The sequence below is a fragment of the Lindgomyces ingoldianus genome (genome assembly GCF_010093535.1).
Source record: "Lindgomyces ingoldianus strain ATCC 200398 unplaced genomic scaffold BDR25scaffold_24, whole genome shotgun sequence".
Lineage (NCBI taxonomy): Eukaryota > Fungi > Ascomycota > Dothideomycetes > Pleosporales > Lindgomycetaceae > Lindgomyces > Lindgomyces ingoldianus.
Window position 1 is genome coordinate 512,387 of NW_022985185.1, and position 20,930 is coordinate 533,316.

The 20,930-nt window shown below is 51.4% G+C and overlaps 6 protein-coding genes across 6 annotated transcripts; 5 read left to right on the forward strand and 1 right to left on the reverse strand.

Moving 5' to 3' along the window:
* Window positions 1–202: 202 nt before the first annotated feature.
* Window positions 203–5,851, forward strand: BDR25DRAFT_344263 (uncharacterized protein; the record flags this gene model as incomplete). The annotated part of the gene is made up of 3 exons (XM_033693919.1): window positions 203–3,217; window positions 3,264–3,533; window positions 3,583–5,851. 3 exons carry the CDS (start codon window positions 203–205, stop codon window positions 5,824–5,826), a joined length of 5,529 nt encoding a protein of 1,842 aa, XP_033545382.1. The 3' UTR covers window positions 5,827–5,851.
* A 405-nt stretch (window positions 5,852–6,256) lies between these two features.
* Window positions 6,257–7,856, forward strand: BDR25DRAFT_265280 (galactose mutarotase-like protein). Its single transcript, XM_033686911.1, has 3 exons — window positions 6,257–6,787; window positions 6,898–7,221; window positions 7,295–7,856. Exons 1-3 carry the CDS (start codon window positions 6,521–6,523, stop codon window positions 7,670–7,672), a joined length of 969 nt encoding a protein of 322 aa, XP_033545383.1. The 5' UTR covers window positions 6,257–6,520; the 3' UTR covers window positions 7,673–7,856.
* Window positions 7,857–8,000: 144 nt separating this feature from the next.
* Window positions 8,001–10,417, forward strand: BDR25DRAFT_290282 (kinase-like protein). The gene is made up of 2 exons (XM_033688508.1): window positions 8,001–8,233; window positions 8,302–10,417. The coding sequence occupies exons 1-2, from the start codon at window positions 8,160–8,162 to the stop codon at window positions 10,361–10,363; spliced, it is 2,136 nt and encodes a 711-aa protein (XP_033545384.1). The 5' UTR covers window positions 8,001–8,159; the 3' UTR covers window positions 10,364–10,417.
* Window positions 10,418–10,789: 372 nt separating this feature from the next.
* On the forward strand, window positions 10,790–12,515 carry BDR25DRAFT_304958 (PLC-like phosphodiesterase). The gene has a single exon (XM_033690321.1). The coding sequence runs from the start codon at window positions 11,080–11,082 to the stop codon at window positions 12,487–12,489; it is 1,410 nt and encodes a 469-aa protein (XP_033545385.1). The 5' UTR covers window positions 10,790–11,079; the 3' UTR covers window positions 12,490–12,515.
* A 335-nt stretch (window positions 12,516–12,850) lies between these two features.
* On the reverse strand, window positions 12,851–13,985 carry BDR25DRAFT_326722 (purine nucleoside permease; the record flags this gene model as incomplete). Its single annotated transcript, XM_033692295.1, has 2 exons — window positions 12,851–13,767; window positions 13,844–13,985. 2 exons carry the CDS (start codon window positions 13,983–13,985, stop codon window positions 12,851–12,853), a joined length of 1,059 nt encoding a protein of 352 aa, XP_033545386.1.
* Window positions 13,986–16,676: 2,691 nt separating this feature from the next.
* On the forward strand, window positions 16,677–20,267 carry BDR25DRAFT_304959 (uncharacterized protein). The gene is made up of 2 exons (XM_033690322.1): window positions 16,677–17,617; window positions 17,676–20,267. The coding sequence occupies exons 1-2, from the start codon at window positions 16,789–16,791 to the stop codon at window positions 19,976–19,978; spliced, it is 3,132 nt and encodes a 1,043-aa protein (XP_033545387.1). The 5' UTR covers window positions 16,677–16,788; the 3' UTR covers window positions 19,979–20,267.
* The last annotated feature ends 663 nt before the right edge of the window (window positions 20,268–20,930 follow it).

The following is a 20,930-nucleotide window of genomic DNA, read 5'->3' on the forward strand; positions in this document are numbered from 1 at the left end:
TGGCACGTGATCCTTCGCGTTGGGGACACGGACACGGGCCCATTCGCGAAAGACGTGTCGGACTCTACCCAGCCATTCCACGCTATCTCTATATCCACCCCCGTCCGTCGCTCGAGTAGTCCTCAACCTCGCGCCCCGCAATGCGAGAGTCATCTTCTCCTCTTCAGTTCCTTGCTTTTAGTAACTGCTTTCAAGCATAGCCATGGTGTTGTCTACTTCCAAGTTCGAGACTTTTTCTGTTCGTCCTCCCACTCCTCCAAAAGACCTCGACAAAGAGGTCAACGAAGCCCTAGAATTCTTGGATGATCCCTTTGGCACCAAATTACTTCTAAATAGAATTTCCACGTCCAAGTCGCACCTCAGTACTCCCGCGCAATCACCCTCTTCTGAGACTGCGAATTCTACCAATTCTAGCAGCAGAAAGAAGCGAGTCAACTTCGAGATCCCGACATGCACGCTCCCTGCCACCAGCCTTGCCCCCCACCATTGGACACCGCTTCATAGCTCGCCCTTGAGACCTTTACCCCAGACTCGTGTGAGCAGGCCGTTAAAATCTATCCTCAAAGCCCACGATCCAGCCTCCACACCCCCAACAACTGACGAAGGCTCCGTGGCACACAAGTTCGAAACACTCGCAGATATGTTGGAGTCAATGGTCAAGATGCTAGCCCAGGGTTCGAGGTCCTCTAAGCTCGATGCGTACATCACCTTGCAGCGGACGATGCAAGCCTATGAAAAGGTCCCAGACATCCAGTCCCTCACGATCAAAATGGGGCTTTTGTCTCAATTCATACGGAGGGACATGCAAGCGATGAGCATGACTGGAAGTGGGCCGGACTCGCAGTTGATTGGACAGGCCATTAAATTTCTTATGGTGCTGGTTAGGATTGCCGACTTGAAAACTGCTATGGATGACGGTTTTTGTTCATTTATAGTTGAGCGATGCATCCAGGTCGCTGCAGATGCCAGCATGCCCAAGACGATAATCAACACTCACCTGGCCCTTCTGATGCAACAAAACTTTCGCCCGAAGATTATGACAACTGTACGCGTAGAGAAGATCCTCGACGTTTTTGACAATATCAACGACCGTGTCTCCGGATTCTCCGTCCTTGCTTATCGAATCCGCGTCTACCGAAAATTGATACAACAACGCCCGGAAGTAATGGCTAAACACACGGACAGATGGTTCAAGCACACCCTCCAGGCTTTATTATCGTGCCAGAAAGACATCAACCAGAGCGCATTGGATACTGCCATGTCTGCAGCAAAAACAATTGGGTCGGATCCGCAGGTGACCAAGGCAGTTTTGTCAATTCTGAACCGCGTAAAGACTGACGGAAACACCCTTGGTAAGGTCATCGCTCAAGAGCTCGACAAAATGTTAGGCTCCGAAGTGGCACCCTTGGTTCCCCAAATATGGGGCGTCGTCACCGCGTTCCTTCGAGATTCGTTTGATTTGAACAAGTTTACCGCAATGTCTGATTGGCTAGCGTTGCTTCAAAAGTTCTTCAAATCAGACAACGACATGGTCAAAGTCAACGCCAATGTGGCTACCAACTTTTTGATATATGCGGTCAACATTACGCAGTCTAGCCCACGTAGTTGGTCAGAACTCTTGCTCAAGATTCCCCAGCAGCAGCTCCAGCGTCGAAGCCACTGGAAAAAAGCCGAGGGCGAGGTGGTTACCGCGAGTTATCTGGCCTTGCTCTACTACGGGTTGCGACCGACTGCATCCTATGAGCAGCTCGACCGGTACTGGAACGAGTTTGTCGCTGATTTCTGGAAGCCATTGATCCACTCTTCCTCGTCGAAGTATGCTGTGGTTTCATGTCGTATCGTGTCCAGCTTGTTGAACGGCTCCAGGAAAGCGTGGGATGAACAGAGAGTATTGGAACTCAAGAGCCAGTCAATGGTGCAGCGAGATGAGTTGCCATTACTAGACCCAAAGTGGGTACGCAAAAACCTCTCATCCATCCTGAAATTCGTGGAAACACTCCTGGATGCCACGCCGTGGTTGCTCGAAACCGAGGAAAATCAACCAGCCAAGACAGTGTGGATAAGTCTCCTAGACTCACTGGTGGAGGCAAGTAGTAAAGAGGTAATGGCGTCCACTGAAACGAAGGATGCTCTAGCACACATTGTCAATCTGCTGCGCCGAATATGGGATCGACATACCTCCGAGCTTGCCATTGCACATCAGAAAGAAGTCAGCTGGGCGAATAAGTTTTGTTTCCTGATTGAGAAAGTGCTAGAAAAGTTAGGAACTTTTCAGTTCGCCGACAAATGTCTCACAAGAAACGAAGAGAATGGGCTTGAGCTCGCTGGAACACCCTCCAACCGTTCCCGACAAAATGGACCAAGGATATCACCGCTTCTCTACTTCGTAGATCTCCTCGTTAGTCGATCCGAAGGGAAACTCTCAGACAAAGTCCGTTTTCAAGCCGTGCAGCTTATTCTCGAGCCGTGTGTTAACGCTCGGAACACTCGCTTAGGGAAACTAGAGTTGCTTAGGGATTGTTCAGCGGCCGTGGATTCTTCGTCGAAGAACGCCGTCACGCTCAACTTCTGGGCTCGGATTGCAAATCAAACGAAAGCCTGTATTCAAGAACGATCGTCTGACGCGAACGAACGCCAGTCTCAACAGCTCGGTAAAGAGTACGAAGTCCTGGTCGAGATTCTTGCGCTGGGTTCAAAGTTTCTTCTCGGTAGTCCCTCGGGACGAGAACTGTTAACTAGCTTCGTGGAGGCTGTCCGGCGAGAAGCAGGTGAAGGCGCCGTTGTGCTCGCAGTGATCGAAAAGGTTTCTGAGCGTGTTCTGAGGCACACGGAAGACAGCAGCGTTTGCCTACCATATGCCACAACACTCCTCCAGAATTTACCCAAGACCATCGTGCGACGCAACCTCGACCAAGGACGACAAAGCCTCTGGCCATCATCTCAAATTCCTGCACGAGGCCATGAGTTCAACCCCTATAACCATTTCTATGCTGCAATTGTCTCCATCGGGTCAGCATCATATCAAACCGTTCATGTTGGCGACTCCGAAAGCGTCCGAGAGTTCTTCTCAGCTCTTGCGAATTCGATTCAGCAGTGTCCACTATCTTATCTTGCTGTGTATCTGCGCAGCATTCAAGTAGGTATAACACCGTGGATCGAAGATGCGGACAGGAAACTGCAGGGCAAAGAGCAGAGTGCCAAGCATCTGTATCGTGAAGTACGTTGATTCAACATATATTAAAGATGCCACTAACGCAAAACAGGTCCTTAACTTATGGCAAGCTGTCAATACTGCTTTGGAAAGATTGCCTCGTAAGGACAGCTCAATGCTCGTGGTCTTGGAGCCTCTTGTGACCGCCGGATTTTCAAGCCGACGACTTAGCATCGTCAACATTTCGATTACAACTTGGAATGCAACTTTTGGTAAAGAAGAGAGTTTGCGATACCCTTCTCGGCTTGAGAACATTCTACGTCGATTTCACAGCACCGTGAATATATCCTTACCATCGCTATCTCTTAAGGATGAGGATGTGGTAGGTCGGCATTCTTTTCCATAAAGACTTGATACTAATGTTAACGAAGCATGAAACCCCGTCCTTTTATGACTCTGATTCTCAAATCGTTGATTCGGAACGAGGCTTCCGAAGCCCACGCATCAAAGATTCCCCCTTCGAGATCGTTAAAACCATCCGCTCCTCGCGCTCACCTGCTGTCCCGAGCACCAGTACAAGAAGAATGTCTTCTCGCCATACACCTAAGGTTCGCCTTCGACATGAGAATTCCCAAATACAATTTGAGCCCATTGTATCGTCGCCAACCGACCCGCTCAACCAAGAGTCTCAAATATTGACCGAGCGACAGATAGAGATGATAGAACGACAACGAGGCACAGCACATATCTTCTCAGATGTTGCATCTGTATCCGATCCCCAGCCACAAGAGAACGCTACGAGGGAACCTAGCATGGAATTCCACTCTGACCTGACCAGGGTTGATGATCTGCCGAGCGAGAATTCCCGTACTCCTCTGAAGTCGCTTGCTTCCATGGGCCCAATGGACGTATATCTTGGGTCTTCACCAACGCCCCAAGCTCGTAATCGTAGCCAACAAGTCTTGAGGGACGACACCAATATGGCGACACCAAATGCGGTCCGAACAGTGCGGCTTGCAAATGATACGGATGATTTGGGCTCATCCCCCCCGCGTTTCGAGTCACAATTGAGACCCAGCACTCGTGTTTCCAATAGCAACGACAAGAGCGATGATCTTGTGCGTGACAGCTTCGATTACCATCAACCTGAACAATTTGAAGATGACCATTCCATGATCACTGACGAGGAAGAGACGGTTGATGAGGGCCTCTTGTTACATGTCGGCAGGCCTATGGACCAGAATGAAGTTGATAGTTCCGAGGATGAGTTGCCAACAGATGAAGATCCTCCTGAAGTGCCAAGTTCCACTGTCGATCTACAGCTGACCGCTCAACTGACTGCAGAGCTCAACGCCCAGATTGAGTCTACCGTCGGCAAAGATTCAGGGACACTCTCTGGAACTCTGCAAGAGCCAAACAATTTATACGTTGATGCACTCTCTCAGAATCTACATCCAGACACAATTGAACACAAGGATGTTGCAGCCCACCCTTTAGGGGCCCCAGAAGAGTCTCTAGACTCTGATAACGAGCCTGCTAATGCTGCCGAGGGTGAAGATACTCAGAAAGAGGCCGGGACTATCTCTAGCGGAACTAGCCGTGTGGGAGACTCATTCTTAAGCATGGAAGCAGCCAAAGAGCCAACCGAACTTCCTGACACACAGGTAGAAAGCCGTCGCCGGTCTTCCCGAACTTCTGTCCTGTCTAGTCCGAGGCGGCATGGCGGCACAAAAAGGCGGAAGCAATCGACTGCTGATAGCATGCGCAAATCTAAGAAGAGTAAGACTACGGAAGCTGTTGAACTACTACAAACTTTGCCAGAGTCTTCCAAGGAGAATCCTGACGATGACGATGACGATGACGATGACGATGGCATATTAGATTGCATTGTCGTTCATGTCAAACCCACTAGCAATCCTCTGATCAAACCTGAACCCAGCTCCGCTGTGTCGTCACCGGCCAGCAGGAAGATTGAGAAGAAGGGCGATGCTCATAATTTGAAGAAATCCAGATGGAGTACGCAGGAGTTACCGGACAGCCAGGTTGTCATGTTGGCATCCGCCTCTCGGAAACGACCCGCTCCTCGATCAATGCCAGCTCCTGCCCAGGTGGAGGCACATTCTGCGGACATTCTTGTGGAGAACACGCCGGCACCCAAGAGGGCACGAAAGAGCCTGAGTCAAGACGTAGGAACAGCCAAAGCCACAGCCTCAACAGACTCAAGCTCCCAAGTCAAGCGCCTCAGTCACGTTCAAGTCACGCCCAAACGCGCCCCCCCGCAGTCAGCTTCTTCAGCTGCTGGTTCGTCAAGACCAACTGTGGTCGAAGAGAACGACATCACAATCGACCACGCACCAATCCAATCAGACGAGGCATCCGTGTTGGTGGGCGAACAGAATACAGATGTGGCACGCCAGAGTGACACCACAGCCCCTCTCAAAACGGAACAACCCCAGTCACAGCATGGCTCTGAAAGTGTGGCAACACCGAACCGTTCGTTCACTGAACGGGTCATTCTCACCCCGAGAAGCGTTCTTGGGCGGCTCAGGAAAATCATTTCCGATTGCTCGCAGATGGTACTGGGCCGCGCCGACGAGAGAGAGTTCGATGATGTCTTGTTCGATCTAAGGCGTCAAGTTCACGCTGCAGGCAGGCGAAGCGAGGAGGGCCAGTAGATGGAAAAGTATGCTCGACAGATTGTACGGCACAGATGCTGTTTTTGGGTATTGGGTAGAGTGTAGAGTGGCTAAAGGGCCGTGTCTCTGGATATCCACAAGTGAAGATTAGTTGTTTCTTTATTTGCATAATGGCTACCGGCTGTGCCAGTTCTGGAATGGTGGATATCGTCGGCGTACGAACGGGTCATTGAGAAAAAACAGTGGTTCATCTTCATTGCGCATTCTGCTTGGTGTTTGCGTGGCACCATATTACATTGAACGTGTGAGGCTGTCTGGTGAACGAGGAATGCATGCTCAGAAGCAGCTCAAATAGCTGTTGATCGAACCCACTAGGCGAATGCACATGAAACACTAGTGTTTCAGAAGGAATGTGCATGGTGGGGCGTAATAAGCTGCTGTGCCATATTCATCTACCCCTCCATTCCTACTCTACTCGCCTTCATCTACACCCCTCCGCTCAACCTATTGATAGCTACAAATAAGAGCTTAGGCTACTGTCTTGGAGTGGACTATTTGACTCAGCGTATTTCCGACAGGCCCGCGGAAAATTAGCGCAAGTTTTTGGTTTGGCCTGGGCTGGTTTGCTGAGCTGTTCACCCCGCCTTTACAACAGTTTTCCAAGCAACTCCAGTTCGACTTCACAGCGATACCCAGTATTATATCGTAGAACACCGGATAATTACACTACGCCATGGTCGACCGCGCAAATCGCCCGTCAGCGCTAAACGCGCCGTCGGCGGCTGCTCCAGCACCTCAGGTAGAAATTACGGGATCGGGAACTAGCTCCAAGGTCACGGCAACGCTGCCCTCTGGTGAGAGCGTCGAGGTGCTGCTGTATGGTGCGACGGTGATTAGCTGGAAGAGCAATGGTGGCAAGGCAGAGAACCTCTGGTTGAGTGAGAAGGCGGCGCTTGATGGAAGTAAGGCGGTTCGCGGAGGGATTCCGGTCGTCTTTCCTGTAAGTTCACGATTGCTTCTAGTGCCGAGGAGCCTTCTGAAAAGGTGGCCATTTCAATTGAGTGGGAGGATATATATCTATACGAAATATTGCTAACACTCTTGCTCGAGGTCTTCGGTCCTCCTCCCAAATCTGGTCACCCCACGTCCGCCCTTCCGCAACACGGCTTCGCTCGAACATCACGCTGGGAATTCCTAGGAAAAGCCACGTCCGAGGATGCGCTGGATGCCGCGGGAAGCTCAGTCAAGCTTGACTTTGGCCTCTACAGCTCGAATCTGTCGCCAGAGGCGCGAACAGCGTGGCCGTTGGACTTCGGACTAGTATACAGTGTCACGTTATCAAAGGACAGCCTGCAGACGGTTATGAATGTCCGCAACGAAGGCGATCATAGCTTCGAGTTCCAAATGCTGCTGCACACGTATCTGAAGGTCAAGGTAAGCTTTCTGTCACTCCCGGCGTGTTCCTCCCCCTGTTGCATGCCTTTTGCGTTAACGTCGCGTGTTGCAGGACATCTCCAAAGTCTCGATAAGTGGACTCCTTGGCGTCGACTACGTTGATAAAGTTCTGAATGCGACGACACACAAGCAGTCTGATGCCTCAGTCACCATCACCGGCGAAGTTGACCGCGTCTATGCATCCATCCCGCAGGACACTACGACGGTGCTGGAGAGCGGCACGCCACGCTTCGATGTCGTCCGCGACAATCTGCAAGATACCGTTGTCTGGAACCCATGGAAGGAAAAGGCAGCCGCGATGGGCGACTTCTCGCCTGACATCGGCTTCACGGAGATGGTGTGCGTCGAGGTTGGTGCGGTTAATGGCTGGCAGAAGCTGGACAAGGGAGAGGTATTTGAAGGGGGACAGACCATCAAAAGCTTGCTTTGAGCGGGGTTGGGGTTGAGACTGATCTCCGCAGGTTGAGGCGAGGGGTGGCATGGTTGATATCTTGGGGATAGACTGGTTTTGGGTTCCGATGTGCTCAGCAAAGAGCATGATGCTGTGGAGTGGAGCGGTTGGGTATTCTAAATACTAGTCACTAGTAATGATTGGACATGATCCAAAAACATGCAGAGAAGACAGATTTGCTACTGACGAAGGTAGTCAGAGGACATGAACGTGTGGTCCGTGCCAGAATGGCTTCTTCCAAAGGCGTGGGTAAACACCGTCTCCAAAGGAAGCATCCCCCTGTATTCATTCTGACCGCGGGCTCACTGTGCCGCCCAACGACAATAAATACGGCCATGCCCAGCGACACTGGCGATAAAATGCTCTGTTCCCTGTCCCGCCTGCGCCGTCCCCGTCCAAAGAACGACACTCTGCGCGAGCGCCCGTCCACCCCCGCTGCTTCCCCGCAGAGCTCTTGACCGCAACCATGGACGATCGCGAACGTTCACGCAGCATGTCGCTCGTGCCTTATGTCCCCGCCGAGTCGCGGGAGGTAGTCCTGTCAGTCGCAACGTTTGCATGCTTGTTCTCCTGCCGTTGTTTTTCACGCTGACCCGCTCTCTATACAGGCGCCACGGCTCTGCCGTTGTGGTATTTGACCAGCGATCCAAGCAGCTCTCCCTCCGCGACGCCTCGCACTCCAATGCCGTCGAGATCACCTCTTGTCCTTATTGCCACAGGGCATTTCGAGAGCCCACCCCGCACGGCGCAGACGAGCCCGAAGAGCATGAACACGCAGGACTCCAGGATGCTGAATCAGGCTTTGTAAACCCGGGATACTTCCAGATGCTGCGGAGGAGCCAGCCTGGATCTGCAGACACCTCGCGTCCGTCATCACCGCACAAACAGCTCGCTCCGGCGCCCATGCGCGATTCAGAAGGCGGATTTCATACTCCGGACGGCGCAGAGTTCGTCGGGAGTACGCCTGTGCCGCAGCGGCATCATGGCATTTCTGCAAGAGCATTCAGTCCGAACTATTTCAAGACGTTCTTTGTAGAGGAGCGGGAGCTGGGCAGGGGAGGCAAAGGCGTCGTGCTTCTTGTTCGACATGTCCTAGATGGAGTGCCGCTCGGCCAGTTCGCCTGTAAGCGGGTGCCAGTCGGAGATGACCACGAATGGCTAGAGAAGGTCTTGATCGAGGTGCAGTTGCTTCAAAACCTCTCACATCAGAATCTGGTATCTTATCGGCATGTCTGGCTGGAAGATTACCAGATATCTAATTTTGGGCCAAGCGTTCCCTGCGCTTTCATCCTGCAGCAGTATTGCAACGCGGGTGACTTGCACCACTACATTCTAGACTCGGCAAAGTCGACTTTTACCACGGAACAGTTGAAAGAGCGGATTCGGAGGCGGTCGAAAGGCCAGCTGGATGAGCCAAAGGATTTGAATGCTCCCCGTCGAATGCACTTTGAGGAAATCCTGTCTTTTTTCAAAGATATTACTTCGGGCTTGAATCATCTCCATGCTAATGGATACATCCACCGGGATCTCAAACCTAGCAACTGTCTACTCCACCATACTGGCACCAAACTACGAGTGCTGGTGAGCGACTTCGGTGAGGTGCAGGTTGCAAATGTTGCTCGGAAGTCCACAGGAGCTACGGGAACAATATCGTACTGCGCGCCTGAGGTGCTCCGACACGAGACACCTGGTGGCCCGCTTGGAAATTTCACCACCAAGTCAGACATCTTCTCCCTTGGAATGATAGTCTACTTCATGTGCTTTGCTCGCTTGCCCTACCGGAATGCAGATGGTATTGACGAAGACAAAGAAGATCTAGACCAACTTCGAGAAGAGATTTCTACTTGGGCTGGATTTGACGACGAACGGAGAGTGCGAACAGACCTCCCTGAGAAACTCTACCGGTCCCTAAAACATCTCCTCGCTCTGAACCCTGACGACCGTCCCCGCACTGACGAAATTCTTCACGCCTTTAAGTCGCCGCCCGTATTCGATGACTTCAATGGATTCAACGGCTTTACCGGTCCATCAAGCTTGGATGATATAGGACCCAGGATATCCCGTGCAGATACTCCGAGTCCGGCGCCAGGACAACATCACCGAAAGAAAAGCTCCACCCACCACAATCGACCCAGCCGCTCCAAACTCAGCGCGACCGTAGCGAATCGATCACCCAGCCCATCTCCCGAACAACCCTCTATCCCATCCCCCACACCACCACCTGGCTCCGTCATCCTCCGCCCAAGAAAGGTCGACCTCCCTCCACCCCGAGATCCTCATGCACACAACTCGCCTTCTCCAACAAGGTCCCCACGCCTTATGCTCCCACCCCCTCCCCCAACACCCCATTACGACCAAATCTTGCACAACGTCCTACACAACCCCACCTTCATCAGCACAACTAAAATCGCCCTCTTTGTCGCAAAAGTCTTTTCGCTCTTCAGTCCATGTCAGCCGTTTGCCGCGGACCCGTGGGTCGCGTATCCACTTCTATGCTTTGCAGCACTCGATTTCTTATTCGTTGGATTTACATTTTATGGGCGCTATGTTGGGTTTGGAGGAGTGGGCGGCTCGGTCATGCTTCTAGCTCTGCATGCAGCAGTTGTGGGCATGTTGGTTCGGTGGGACATGCTGTGTTTGAGGAGGGGGGTTGCGTGGGAGGGCATTTAAATGATAGTTTCTGCATGAGAAACTGGGATGGCATCTGAAGAGCCTTTGCAAGCGGATTCGCCAACACGATATGTATATATATTGTATTCTGTCTAGGCGCTTTAGGGCTTAGGACGGAAGAAGCTTACTGAGATGGGCATGAAAGACCTTGGGAATGAGCAAGACTATTCACGTGATTTGGCGGCTTCCTCCAGTCCCTTCTGAGGTCACAGTCTCTAATGACAGCTGTGTAACCTATGGTGGTTTGCATAGAAGCCGAAGGACGCTTCATAGTCGTCTCCAAAGCTAGGACTTGCTTCTTCTGAAGGTAGACTATCCCACGTGTATTACCCCTCTATCTCATTATCTCTCATTGGTGTTCCTGGCGAAATGGGAGCTGAATCAACACCACAGCTGACGCACGCCACTAGCAACTCAAGGATCGGCCAAGAACTGAGAGCAGCTGAGATGGGTCAAATTCAGAATCGTGGCGCCTTTCTCGGAGGTATAAGTACTGCATTGCCGACCCTCATCCCGTGTCGTTCTGAAATTGAGCTGATCACGGCTGCTCTTCTACGGACACCGGAGGCATTTGCTCGGAGTCTTGGACAGAGCGGCTGTTTATTGGGTATTCTTTTTCACACATTCATATCAGCTGAGCATCGCGCTTTTTCCCTCTCTCCCTTGTCTTCCTTCTAAAAAGCAAAGAAAGAGCCAGACAGCCACCGACTCCCATCATGCCCTCCAAAGGCGTAAAATGCTTTGCCTACATTGCTGTTTCCGGCATCGAGATCGAATTCTCCGTCCCAAAACAGTCCGTCACAAAGCGACATCCGGACCAATTCACAATCGACCATCTCGAAGTCGATTCCAAGCACCTCAGGGCCTTCAAGTTTTCGGGCAGATTTAGTTTCAAGGTCCGCCGTGATGGGCGACAGCTTGCTGAGCAATGGGTTGACGTTAATTCCATGACTGGAGCGCTCGAGAACGGGACAATGAATAACATGGACCAGACTCCGAGTATCTTTGTGGAAGATTTGATTGTTGCGTATGGATTTTACGACGCAGGGCCTGGAATCGCGGGATTGCCGAAACAACATCTGTGCTATGTGACCGTGACGAAGAATTACGAGGATTGGATGCGCGATGTTGCCCCCCCGGATACAGACAAAGCAGACCGGCCGTTCCATAAGATGGTGCTGCCGAGTAGCCACGACATCGGGATGAATAGCCTGCAGACTGCGCAAGCTCTGCTACAGAAATCGGGCACCGGTATCATCAAAGAAGTGCTTGGAAGAAGTCTCCCCAGCGCTTTCGAAGTGATCAACAAAGTCTCCGATAGCGCTATCAACCATATCGCCCCCGACATCATCCGTGCGCTCGCTGTTACACAAAAAGACTCTCTCGACACTATCCTCAAAATTGGAGCCCGGTATTTCGAATTCCGTCCCGCACACTGTCATCGCCAGATGCAGAAAGTCAGTCCTCTAGAAGACACGGTGTATTTCCAACATGGCGCTATCCCGGGAATGTTGTATAAGCAATTCCTCCACGACATCGTCGACTTCCTCGGCCACCACCGCGACGAGATCGTCGTTGTGCAGAACCGCTGGGACGGCGTGCCAGCAGACTGTCCGCGGGCCTCGGACGACGAACTTCGCGATATATTGAATGATGTGCTCAGGGATAAGGATCTGCAAGTCGGAAATCAAGATGATATGATGAGGATGAGTATCAAGGACCTACGCAACGAACGCAAACGCCTCATCATCACACGTGACGTCAACCAAGTCTCTAACTACGACGACCTTGCCAACGCCACCCTCGACGGCTCCTCTATGCTCGCTAAACTCGAAGATATGGGCCGGAAACCGCCAAAGGGACATCCGATTACCTTGCTGCAGTGCCAGGCTACGGCGACAAATATTAGGGATGTTATTGTTGCGAGTGTTCTAGATAGCGATGTTAGTACTAGTCCGCTGCTGGCTACTAAGCCGATTTGCGATCAGAAGATATTGCCGCTGCTGAGAGGGCAGACTGGGAGGGATTTGACTAGGGAAGAGAGTGTGGTGGTGATTCTGAATGACTTTTTTGATGGCGGGACAGCGGATGTCGCTGTTCAGTTATGCAGGGAGAGGATTGGATAGGGGATGAATAGTGGGAGGGAAGCGGGGAGTTTTTGGGTAATGGATGACAATGATCCCAGTCTCTTTGGCTAGCAATTCACGACGTTAAAGTTGGGATTAGTGTACTTTGAATGTGTGGTGTTAGCTGTCATGCCTTGTCTGAGCTCTAGTGATATAACAATGTATCTGGCCAGTGTGTGTATATGTATTTGTGCATGCATACCGCCTTTTTTTTATCTAGATTGCCGATGCACATACCGTACAGTAATTCCTGCCCTATCCCATATCCAACACCGTGGACCACAGGAAGGAAAACGCCAAAATATCAGATAGAATACATTCCATACACCCCCCACTCGCTGGCCCCCCGGCCACCTTCTCTCTACAACACTTCCCCAATCACCATACTCCCTTTACCATCCTCTCCCTTCCCAGGGCGCTTCTTTGGCCCAAAATCCGGCGTCCCCCCCGCTGTCCCAAACACATCACCCACATAATTCTCAGCCTTAACTCCCTTCTCAAAAACCCTAGTCCAATTCCCCAAAATCCCACTCACAATCTTCCCACCCGCAATACCAATATTCCTCAGCGCAGGGGCCCGTCCCGGCGAATCCACCCAGAGAAGATTCTGAGCAGCTTCTTGGCGCCAGTGCTCGCGGTCAAAATCGGCGCCAGAGCGCAGGACAATTACGCGGTCGAAATCGACAAGGCGTGGTACGTGGAGGGTCCCGCGGAATAGAGCCGCGAGGATGGCGGAGTCTTCTTGTGCGGCGGTGCAGTATACCCCATGGTTGTTGGTGACGAGTTTGACGTACCCTTCAATTGCCTCCCCGATCTTCGACCCACTGTACCATGTATCACTCGTGATGCTGTCGCAGAGTTCGATGCCAGGGGGTGCGGCGCCAGGCGTGTATTCTCCATTCTTAGAGTAGTAGAGACTGCGGTAGAAGATTGCGGAGTCGGAATCGTTTAGATATGCGCGTTTGGCGTAGCTGGCGACTTCCTTTCGTAATGCGTCGTTCAGCTCAAACACCTCAGTGCCAAACAAGTACACAGGATACTGGTCTGGTGCTTTTGCACCGAGCGGGATGTAGTTGGAGGAGAAGTTTGCGGGGGTTTGGAGAGCGGAGAGTTCGTGGACAAGGGAGAATTGAATGGAGTAGAGGGGTAGGGTTACGGAGCCAAGGGTCCCGTGTTTGGGGGAGATAGAGGAGATGCCAGTGACGAGGATGTAGGTGGTGGTTAGGTTGAAGAGAGGGGAGGCCAGGAGGGCGGCTGTGGAGAGGGCGGCGTTGATTTCTGCAGGGGGTTAGGATGGTGGGATGCAGTACGGAAAGGGTTTGAACTTGGGGTTGGGGTAGAGAGAGAGACTTACCGCCTTCCCCAGTAGTAGCGTGACATACCTCTCCATTATTTGAACAATACACGTCTGGATACATAGGTGATAGACCTGGTACGGGGAATTTCTTGGCGAAGAGATTGAGGTTCGGGACTAGGCTCCAGGACTCAGCTTCCATGGCGTATGTGGTGAGGATAAAGATCTTGGGGTCGAGTTTTGAGAACGTAGGGGCTTGTCGAGTTGAAACATAGGACTCTGGACCGGAGGTTGCAGCGACGATGGATGAGAGAAATGGAAGGACGCCTAGGGCCAGGGCGGGTGAGAAAAATGTAAGGATACCGAAGATAACGGTGGCGACGGTTGGGGGGTGCATCGTGCGTTGTGTGTTAACAGGGAACAGGGTTGTGGTGTTTGTGAGGTGGGAGTGGATTGTGTGGGAGATTATATGGAGGAATGAGGGAATGAGGGATTGAGGGGATGTGGAATGAACGCAAAAGGGCGCCTCAAAAAGCGGACCTATGGAGTGTCATGAGGCCATGTTTGGGAGTGGCGTAGGCGGTCAGGTGCAGTAGTATCAGTGACATCGAGACATCTAACTCAATTTCCTCTTACTCCGCAAGCGGGTCCAATGTTGAGTCGCAAGTGATTGTGTGATTTGGAGTAGGGTTTAATAAAAAGAAGGAAATTTTCCAACTCACTGCTTTGGGAAAACCATGTATCTCATTATGCATGATTAATTTACATGTTCAAATAAAAATTACACTTAACTCATTCGCTCAAGAATTGTTTCGTTTCTCACCATTTCAATTCTGTCAACCTCACGCCTTCAGTAGTAAGCCCATACGGGGGAGATAATGCAATCACGTGTAGCAAGTCCTTCAAGCCTTGTACAATCTTTGCCATCAAAAGTTGGAGTCACGTATACAAGACGGTAGCGCTCGAATTGTATTGAGACGGGGAAGCTGCTAGGCCGCTGACAGTGGAATTCGGTACGTTGAACGTAAAGAGTCCGAGAGGATACTTCAATTCGTACACAGGATCGTGCTCGGGGAAGTGGTGTGATTCTATGCGTCCCTAGAGAACGGGCAACGCGTTCTAGGTCCAGCATCCGGGCCGGTGTATGCATCCTCCCCAATATAGTGGAATTATTGCATTGCAATGAGGATGTGGCCACTGTGCTTAGTATGGACGTTTTGGTGGCCTGGAAGGATGGAGTATTACGAGGAAGCTGGTTGCTTGAGCCCTACACTTACTGAATTCTTTATACCGTTAAAGACGCGAAGCCCACGTACCAGTACAAAAGCGCCGGTTCCGGACGCCACTTCTGTCCCATTTGGGCAGGCAGTGGTAATCCGAACCAGGTCTGAACAATACGACTTGCACTTTGGCTGGTAGAGACCAGAACCGCCATATGACTCTTCCACTTTCAGGGCGTTGAGCTTGCGATCATGAGGTTAGTAGACAGTGAGGATGTAGTAGTCGGATGGAATTTGGAGATCCTTATGATGATTATGGCCGTGGCCCTACTCGTGTGATAGAGCTAGAGTGAAAATTGGGAGAATGATAGAGTGGATATGGGCGTATTTCATTGTGGGATATTGTGATGGTATAGCGAGCGTAGCTGAGGTGTGTTGAACGGCCGAAACGGATATAGTGCTTGAAGCAATAATTCGAAGCTTTGCTGAAACTCACCAGAGGAATAATCTTATATTGTCTTTAGGCGCCACTCGATGCTCTTACTACTGGCCAGACTCAACGAGCACGAGGTTGACGATGGTGAGACCTCCGCCAAATTCGGTTACACAAATAAATTTATCTACGATTAGCGTCATAGTAGAGCTTTCACATCAGATGCAATGCATAGTTCGCCGGATGTGGAAGACTGGAATACGAGGTCTTGCGATTTATGGAGGTGATGATTGAGGGGAGGGTGTTTGTGAGATGACAGTGATATGAGGACAATGAACGGCTGAGAATGAGATGAGTAGGAGATCCGGAAATGAAATATTGACATGGAGGTTTGAGCGAAGGATGAGAGTACCGGTGGAGAAAAACCTTGGAAGTTAGTGGTTAGCGCGAAAGTGTGATGAAGCCTGGCGAAGTTCCTTTAAGGGCCATGGCAGCCAGTTCGAGAGATTAGGTAAGTAGTAGTTGTAGTCGCTTCTCATGGCAGGCCTGTAGTGGTAATTAAAACAATGCTGCTGGGTGATATTCAAGGACGTCACGAAGTTGTTAGAACAAGTGAGGGTGAGGACGTGCACGTGATCGCCTGTTGCCAAGCTTAGCCTAGCGTCGGCATCTTTCGTTTGTTTACGTCCGACGTTATGGTCTCTCACAACACGTCCACCTTCAATTCTCCATTGCACCTTCTACAAGGCCCCCGGTCCTCAATTGACCACGCCTTTGATTGTTCTTTTGGATAACCTCTTCTTGCTTCAAGCATTCTTCTGAAGCATATCTTTTCTATCCCCTAAAATTGTATCCGCCGCGTGTCACGGCCGCAGACAACACTCGCACAACCATAGCTAACAGTACATAACATGCAGTCCTCACCACCAAACAGCGATGGGAAAGCGCGTGCGGCACATGCTATCCGGCAGCTATCTCGTAGCCTAAGCCACAGCCCACGAGCAATTCCTTCTCCCTCACCTCCGCCGAGCGACTCAAACCCGACACAACAGATTGGCGATTCAACCTCGGCCTTTTTCAACAACGACGAGGTCCTCATGTCTACGCAGCACAACTTCGACGACGACACAAATACTCTCCCTCGACGTCCGCACCTACGATCCACTGCGAAGAAGTACGGGTCCTGGCAATTGCCCAAGTCTGAGGCTCCAGGGCCGGACACTTCAATGGTCAAAAAACACTTTGCTGATTTCGATCATAGTGTCTCAGACAGTGATGATGATCCATCGATAGAGCAAGCTCGTGGCGGTAACCGCAGCAACCGGAGCACGCCTGGCAAAGTAAATTCGTCCATGGCCGGGTTCAACAGCCTCTACGATATGACTCCGCCACCAGCACGCCTGCGCAAGTCATATCCAGCCGAGACGGGGAGTCTCCGCCGTGATGCCCAGATTCGACGCGCCTCCCGCAACGAAATGGAAACTGCATCCCCGCGCCATGGCAGTGCGCGCAACTCACCAGCTGTGGCTGCAAACAACGAGAGAAAGCGCACTACGCTGGCGAAGTCACACGCAAAGATCTCCGAAGACGAGTCGTCTTTCATCGAGGAACGGCCACCAACAATCACCCTCCAAGCCAAGACCACGCGTTTTAGTGGCCCACGAAGCCGGCAAACATCGGCTCAAATGGACGCGGTTGTTGAATCCCCTGCACACGTTGAAGGCACGCAGCGGTCAAGGCCCACGACCGCTCAGAATGCGACTGCACAGTCGTTCATGCTCCCTGACCTCCCGAACCTTACCGAGCTTGTCTCCGGCGTCTTCCAGGATGGCACCCCTGTCTTCTCTAAAGCCGCGCCGCCCCGATCTCGATTTGCTGCACCTCATAATAACGGTCGCGCCAGGGGTCGTCATCCCAACCATATTCCTGTGGATAGCGTCCCAATTCCCGAAGAAGAAAAGGCAATTTTCGCCTCTCTTCAGTTGTTGAAGGAGAAAGTTGCGCAATTGGAGCACGAACGAGCAGAGGCTGAGAAGAAGATTGAGGAACAAGAGATTGAGATCATCGAGCTCAGAGCGTCATGCTATACAAATGACAAGCTCCGACGAAGTGACAGCGCGTTGGGATCCACGGATGGCGAGGGCCCTGGAGGTAAGACCAACTGGAAGGTTGAAAAGACGCGTAAGTGGAGCCTCAAATGAATTTGTATCAAAACTCGTACTGATAGTGATGTGTGCAGGCCTTGAGGCATCCGTAGAAACCCTTCGAACACGCCTAGATCGTTCAGAAAGGAAGCTTTCCGTATCAGAGATCGCCAATAAGCGCATCACTTCTGAGCGTGACAACTTGGTCTCCCAACTTAGCGTCGCTTTCCAGAATTTCGAGGATATTAAAAGAGAGAAGGAAGCACTACGTGTTGAAAACGACACTTTGCGGAACGAAGTCGATTCTCTCCGTGCTGAGAATGACGCACTTAGAGGCCGATTGGAACAAGAGCAGGAGATGTATCAGGAGGAGACCCAAAACTTGCGACGACAAGTCGACCGAGCCGAGAACGTAGTGCACAAAGAGAACGAGACTCTTCGTGTTGAATTGGCTCGCGTTCGTGCCCAATATGACGAGAACACCCAACATCTTACTAGGAAAGAGGTTGAACTTCGCAAAGCACGTAAAGAGCAAGCAGATTTCGCCAAACTCAAGGCAGACAATGAGGCCCTCAAAGCACAGGTGGCAAGCTTCAAAGCTAGACGTGAGGAAGAGGCTCGTCGATGGGCAAGCAGAGAAGCCGAATTGAAAGGCCGAATCGACCGACGCGATGATACTATCCGCCATTTCCAGGATATGACTCAGGAGCAAACCAATGAGGCCGTCCAAATTGACAACGAGAACCTTCGGCAAGAGCTTGCTCAGCTGGCTGCTCAGCACGAAGACGAAGAAGCTCGCTGGACGAGGAGAGAACAGCAGCTGAAAAAGAAGATTCAGAGACGGGAAGGCGCTGTCAGGGAGATGGAGGATATGACTCGGGAGGTACTGAGCATCCGTCAGGCGACTGCCAGTGTGCCCGCTGAGAATGAGAACACGTTCAAAGACACAACCAACATACAGCGAAAGCCAAGCCATCGACGAGAGGACACTCGCACTCGGATCGCGAACCGTGTTCAGGAAGCATCGCGCAATAGTAGATCTGCTAGTGCATTCCATTCCGCCAACCAGATCGAGAGGAGCCCCCGCAAGTCATCCTTTCACCGGGCGTCTCTCCCGGTTGACTCCTCCCGAAGTGTATCAGCTCCAGTCTCTCATAGCAAACATGCCCAAGTCGATAGCGATATGGATTCGACCACTGACCTCTCGCTTGCTCCTCGTGGAACTCCGTACGTCATGCGTGGGGGGGCCTCCGGAATGCCTACTGCACCTGTATCAATCGTCGAGCCGCCGGCACCTCTTGACCTGACCGAGTTGAGCTTCATCAACAGCGATGCCATTGCTGCACTTCGACGTACCCTAGAAGAAGAGCGGGCGGCGGCTCGTGGCAAGTCTGCGTCTGTGCCTGCAGAGCGTCACTCCCGTGAGGATACTGTTCGATCAGTTGCTTCCGTCAAGAGCACCCGCCAGGCATCCTTACCGCGCAAGTCATCCATGAAGGATGCTGCGGAAAAAAACAATGCTACCTGTACTATCTTCGAAGATCTCTCAGGACACGTCTCGAACCACAATGGTGCTACACCCGCTGAACCAACCCAGACTAACCAATCTGCTGCCGCTGCCGATACTTCAATACTCAGCAACACAAGCCGCCGTCGCCGCAGCGCTCCTGCTGAGATGACCTCTGCCTTTATTGTTCCAGATATCACAATTCATACCCGCAAACAATGTCCTACCACCACCATCGATGTGACTCAGAAGATTGACCTCGAAGCTCACGATGATGTAAACTGCACCGTGTGTCGTCGCAATGCAGAGAATCCATCTATCGAGCCTCTTCGGGTCCCTAAATTGGTTCCAGTTTCTAGTCGTATGCCTGACGACATTGATGCCACGCTGCGTCCCGCAAGGTCCCCAAAGGAAGCTCTTGCACTTGTGGTCAAGGAGTTGCAAGATGAGCTTGCACATCTCCACCTTGAACTTCGAACTCATCATGCAATTCTTCTGGCCCATGACCCTAGTATGGGGATGAAGAACCGCAAGACAATCGAAACAGCTATCGCGAACCTGTTGGAGCGAATCTCTTCCAAGAGCACACAAATCTACCATCTCTATGATGTTCTTGAGGGTCAGCAAGGCGATCATGAAATTACAGAACAAGAATTGGAGGAGATTACGAGGGAGATCAGGGTCGAGGAAGAACAAGTGAGCAAGAAAGGGAAGGAGAAGAAGGTCACCATTCAGAGCTATATTGACAGCGAGAACGAAAGCGAACATAGTCATTTTCTAAGCGGTGGCGAGGAAGAGCTACCTTGGGAGGGGTTTGAGGACACGGCGTCCCAGAGCCTAAACCTCGGGAAGTTGGGGGTTGGTGCGACCGGGACTGGAATTGTGTACTAGATCTTGGATCTAGGATATAGTGTTGATGCTGTCAAGATTGGAGTCCTGGTTTTCTTGGTTGTTCGGAAATTGGATGACTTAATGGTCGGCGTTGGCGTTGGCGTCCGTCATGCATTGCTATGGGCAACATTGAGTATTTCCGAGTCCATGCTGGCTATTCGGCTTGGGCACCCCGCATTCTGGGAGTTTCTATTTCTTCGACTTCCTTTCTCTACTCTGTCGCGTCTTAGCCCTGTCTGGCTGTCTACTTCTCTGCTTTTGCCTAAGCTGCCGACTGCTTTCACTGAAGGTCTCCTCTTGTTTTGAATTGGCTTATGTCTGCTTCTCCTTGGGCTTGACGCTTTGACTCGCCTCGGACTCCGTCTGAGGTTGGAGTTGGCATCGCCATCAAGAAGCCGAAACGCTAGTTTAGGATTTGGTAGGAGGTTTGGTCGAGCAATCAGGATGGAAGAATGGAGAGAATTTGATAGCAGATGAGGCCAAGATTGAGGTAGAATGAATGGAGGTTCGATTATGTATGATAAAGTATATGAATAAGAATTATGACCTGGTTCTTTCTTCTTCCCAGCGCCCAAGCAATTCATGGATGACATGATTTCGGGAATGTGTGTTGAAAGGGGAAGCGTACAATACCCTCAGCGAGGCAACAAGAGTATATTTACCTCACTTTTGTCAGTTGCTGACGTCCTGGACTGCATTCAGTTGACGACAGAGTTGTCTGATTGGTGGCTTGCTTACTCTTTTCCAATGGGATTAGTGCTGACGCGCTTGGTGGCCTAGTCCCCAAGGCCCTCGAGTCTCAACTGCAATCTACTCAGATCTAGTCGTGAATTTGCGAGTATGAACTCTCGTTCTTCGTATAGCATTGTCCTTTCCTGCCTAGCGGATATGGATTCTAACGCTTATTTCCGCTACAAAACTTGCCAGTTTCTGTATATATATATGCCGGCCT

Coding starts and splice junctions, on each gene's coding strand:
- BDR25DRAFT_265280 (XM_033686911.1), top strand. CDS start 6,521: ATGGTCGACCGCGCAAATCGCCCGTCAGCGCTAAACGCGCCGTCGGCG. Junction 6,788..6,897: donor GGATTCCGGTCGTCTTTCCT/GTAAGTTCACGA, acceptor CTCTTGCTCGAG/GTCTTCGGTCCTCCTCCCAA. Junction 7,222..7,294: donor ACACGTATCTGAAGGTCAAG/GTAAGCTTTCTG, acceptor CGCGTGTTGCAG/GACATCTCCAAAGTCTCGAT.
- BDR25DRAFT_290282 (XM_033688508.1), top strand. CDS start 8,160: ATGGACGATCGCGAACGTTCACGCAGCATGTCGCTCGTGCCTTATGTC. Junction 8,234..8,301: donor GAGTCGCGGGAGGTAGTCCT/GTCAGTCGCAAC, acceptor CTCTCTATACAG/GCGCCACGGCTCTGCCGTTG.
- BDR25DRAFT_304959 (XM_033690322.1), top strand. CDS start 16,789: ATGGCCGGGTTCAACAGCCTCTACGATATGACTCCGCCACCAGCACGC. Junction 17,618..17,675: donor CTGGAAGGTTGAAAAGACGC/GTAAGTGGAGCC, acceptor TGATGTGTGCAG/GCCTTGAGGCATCCGTAGAA.
- BDR25DRAFT_304958 (XM_033690321.1), top strand. CDS start 11,080: ATGCCCTCCAAAGGCGTAAAATGCTTTGCCTACATTGCTGTTTCCGGC.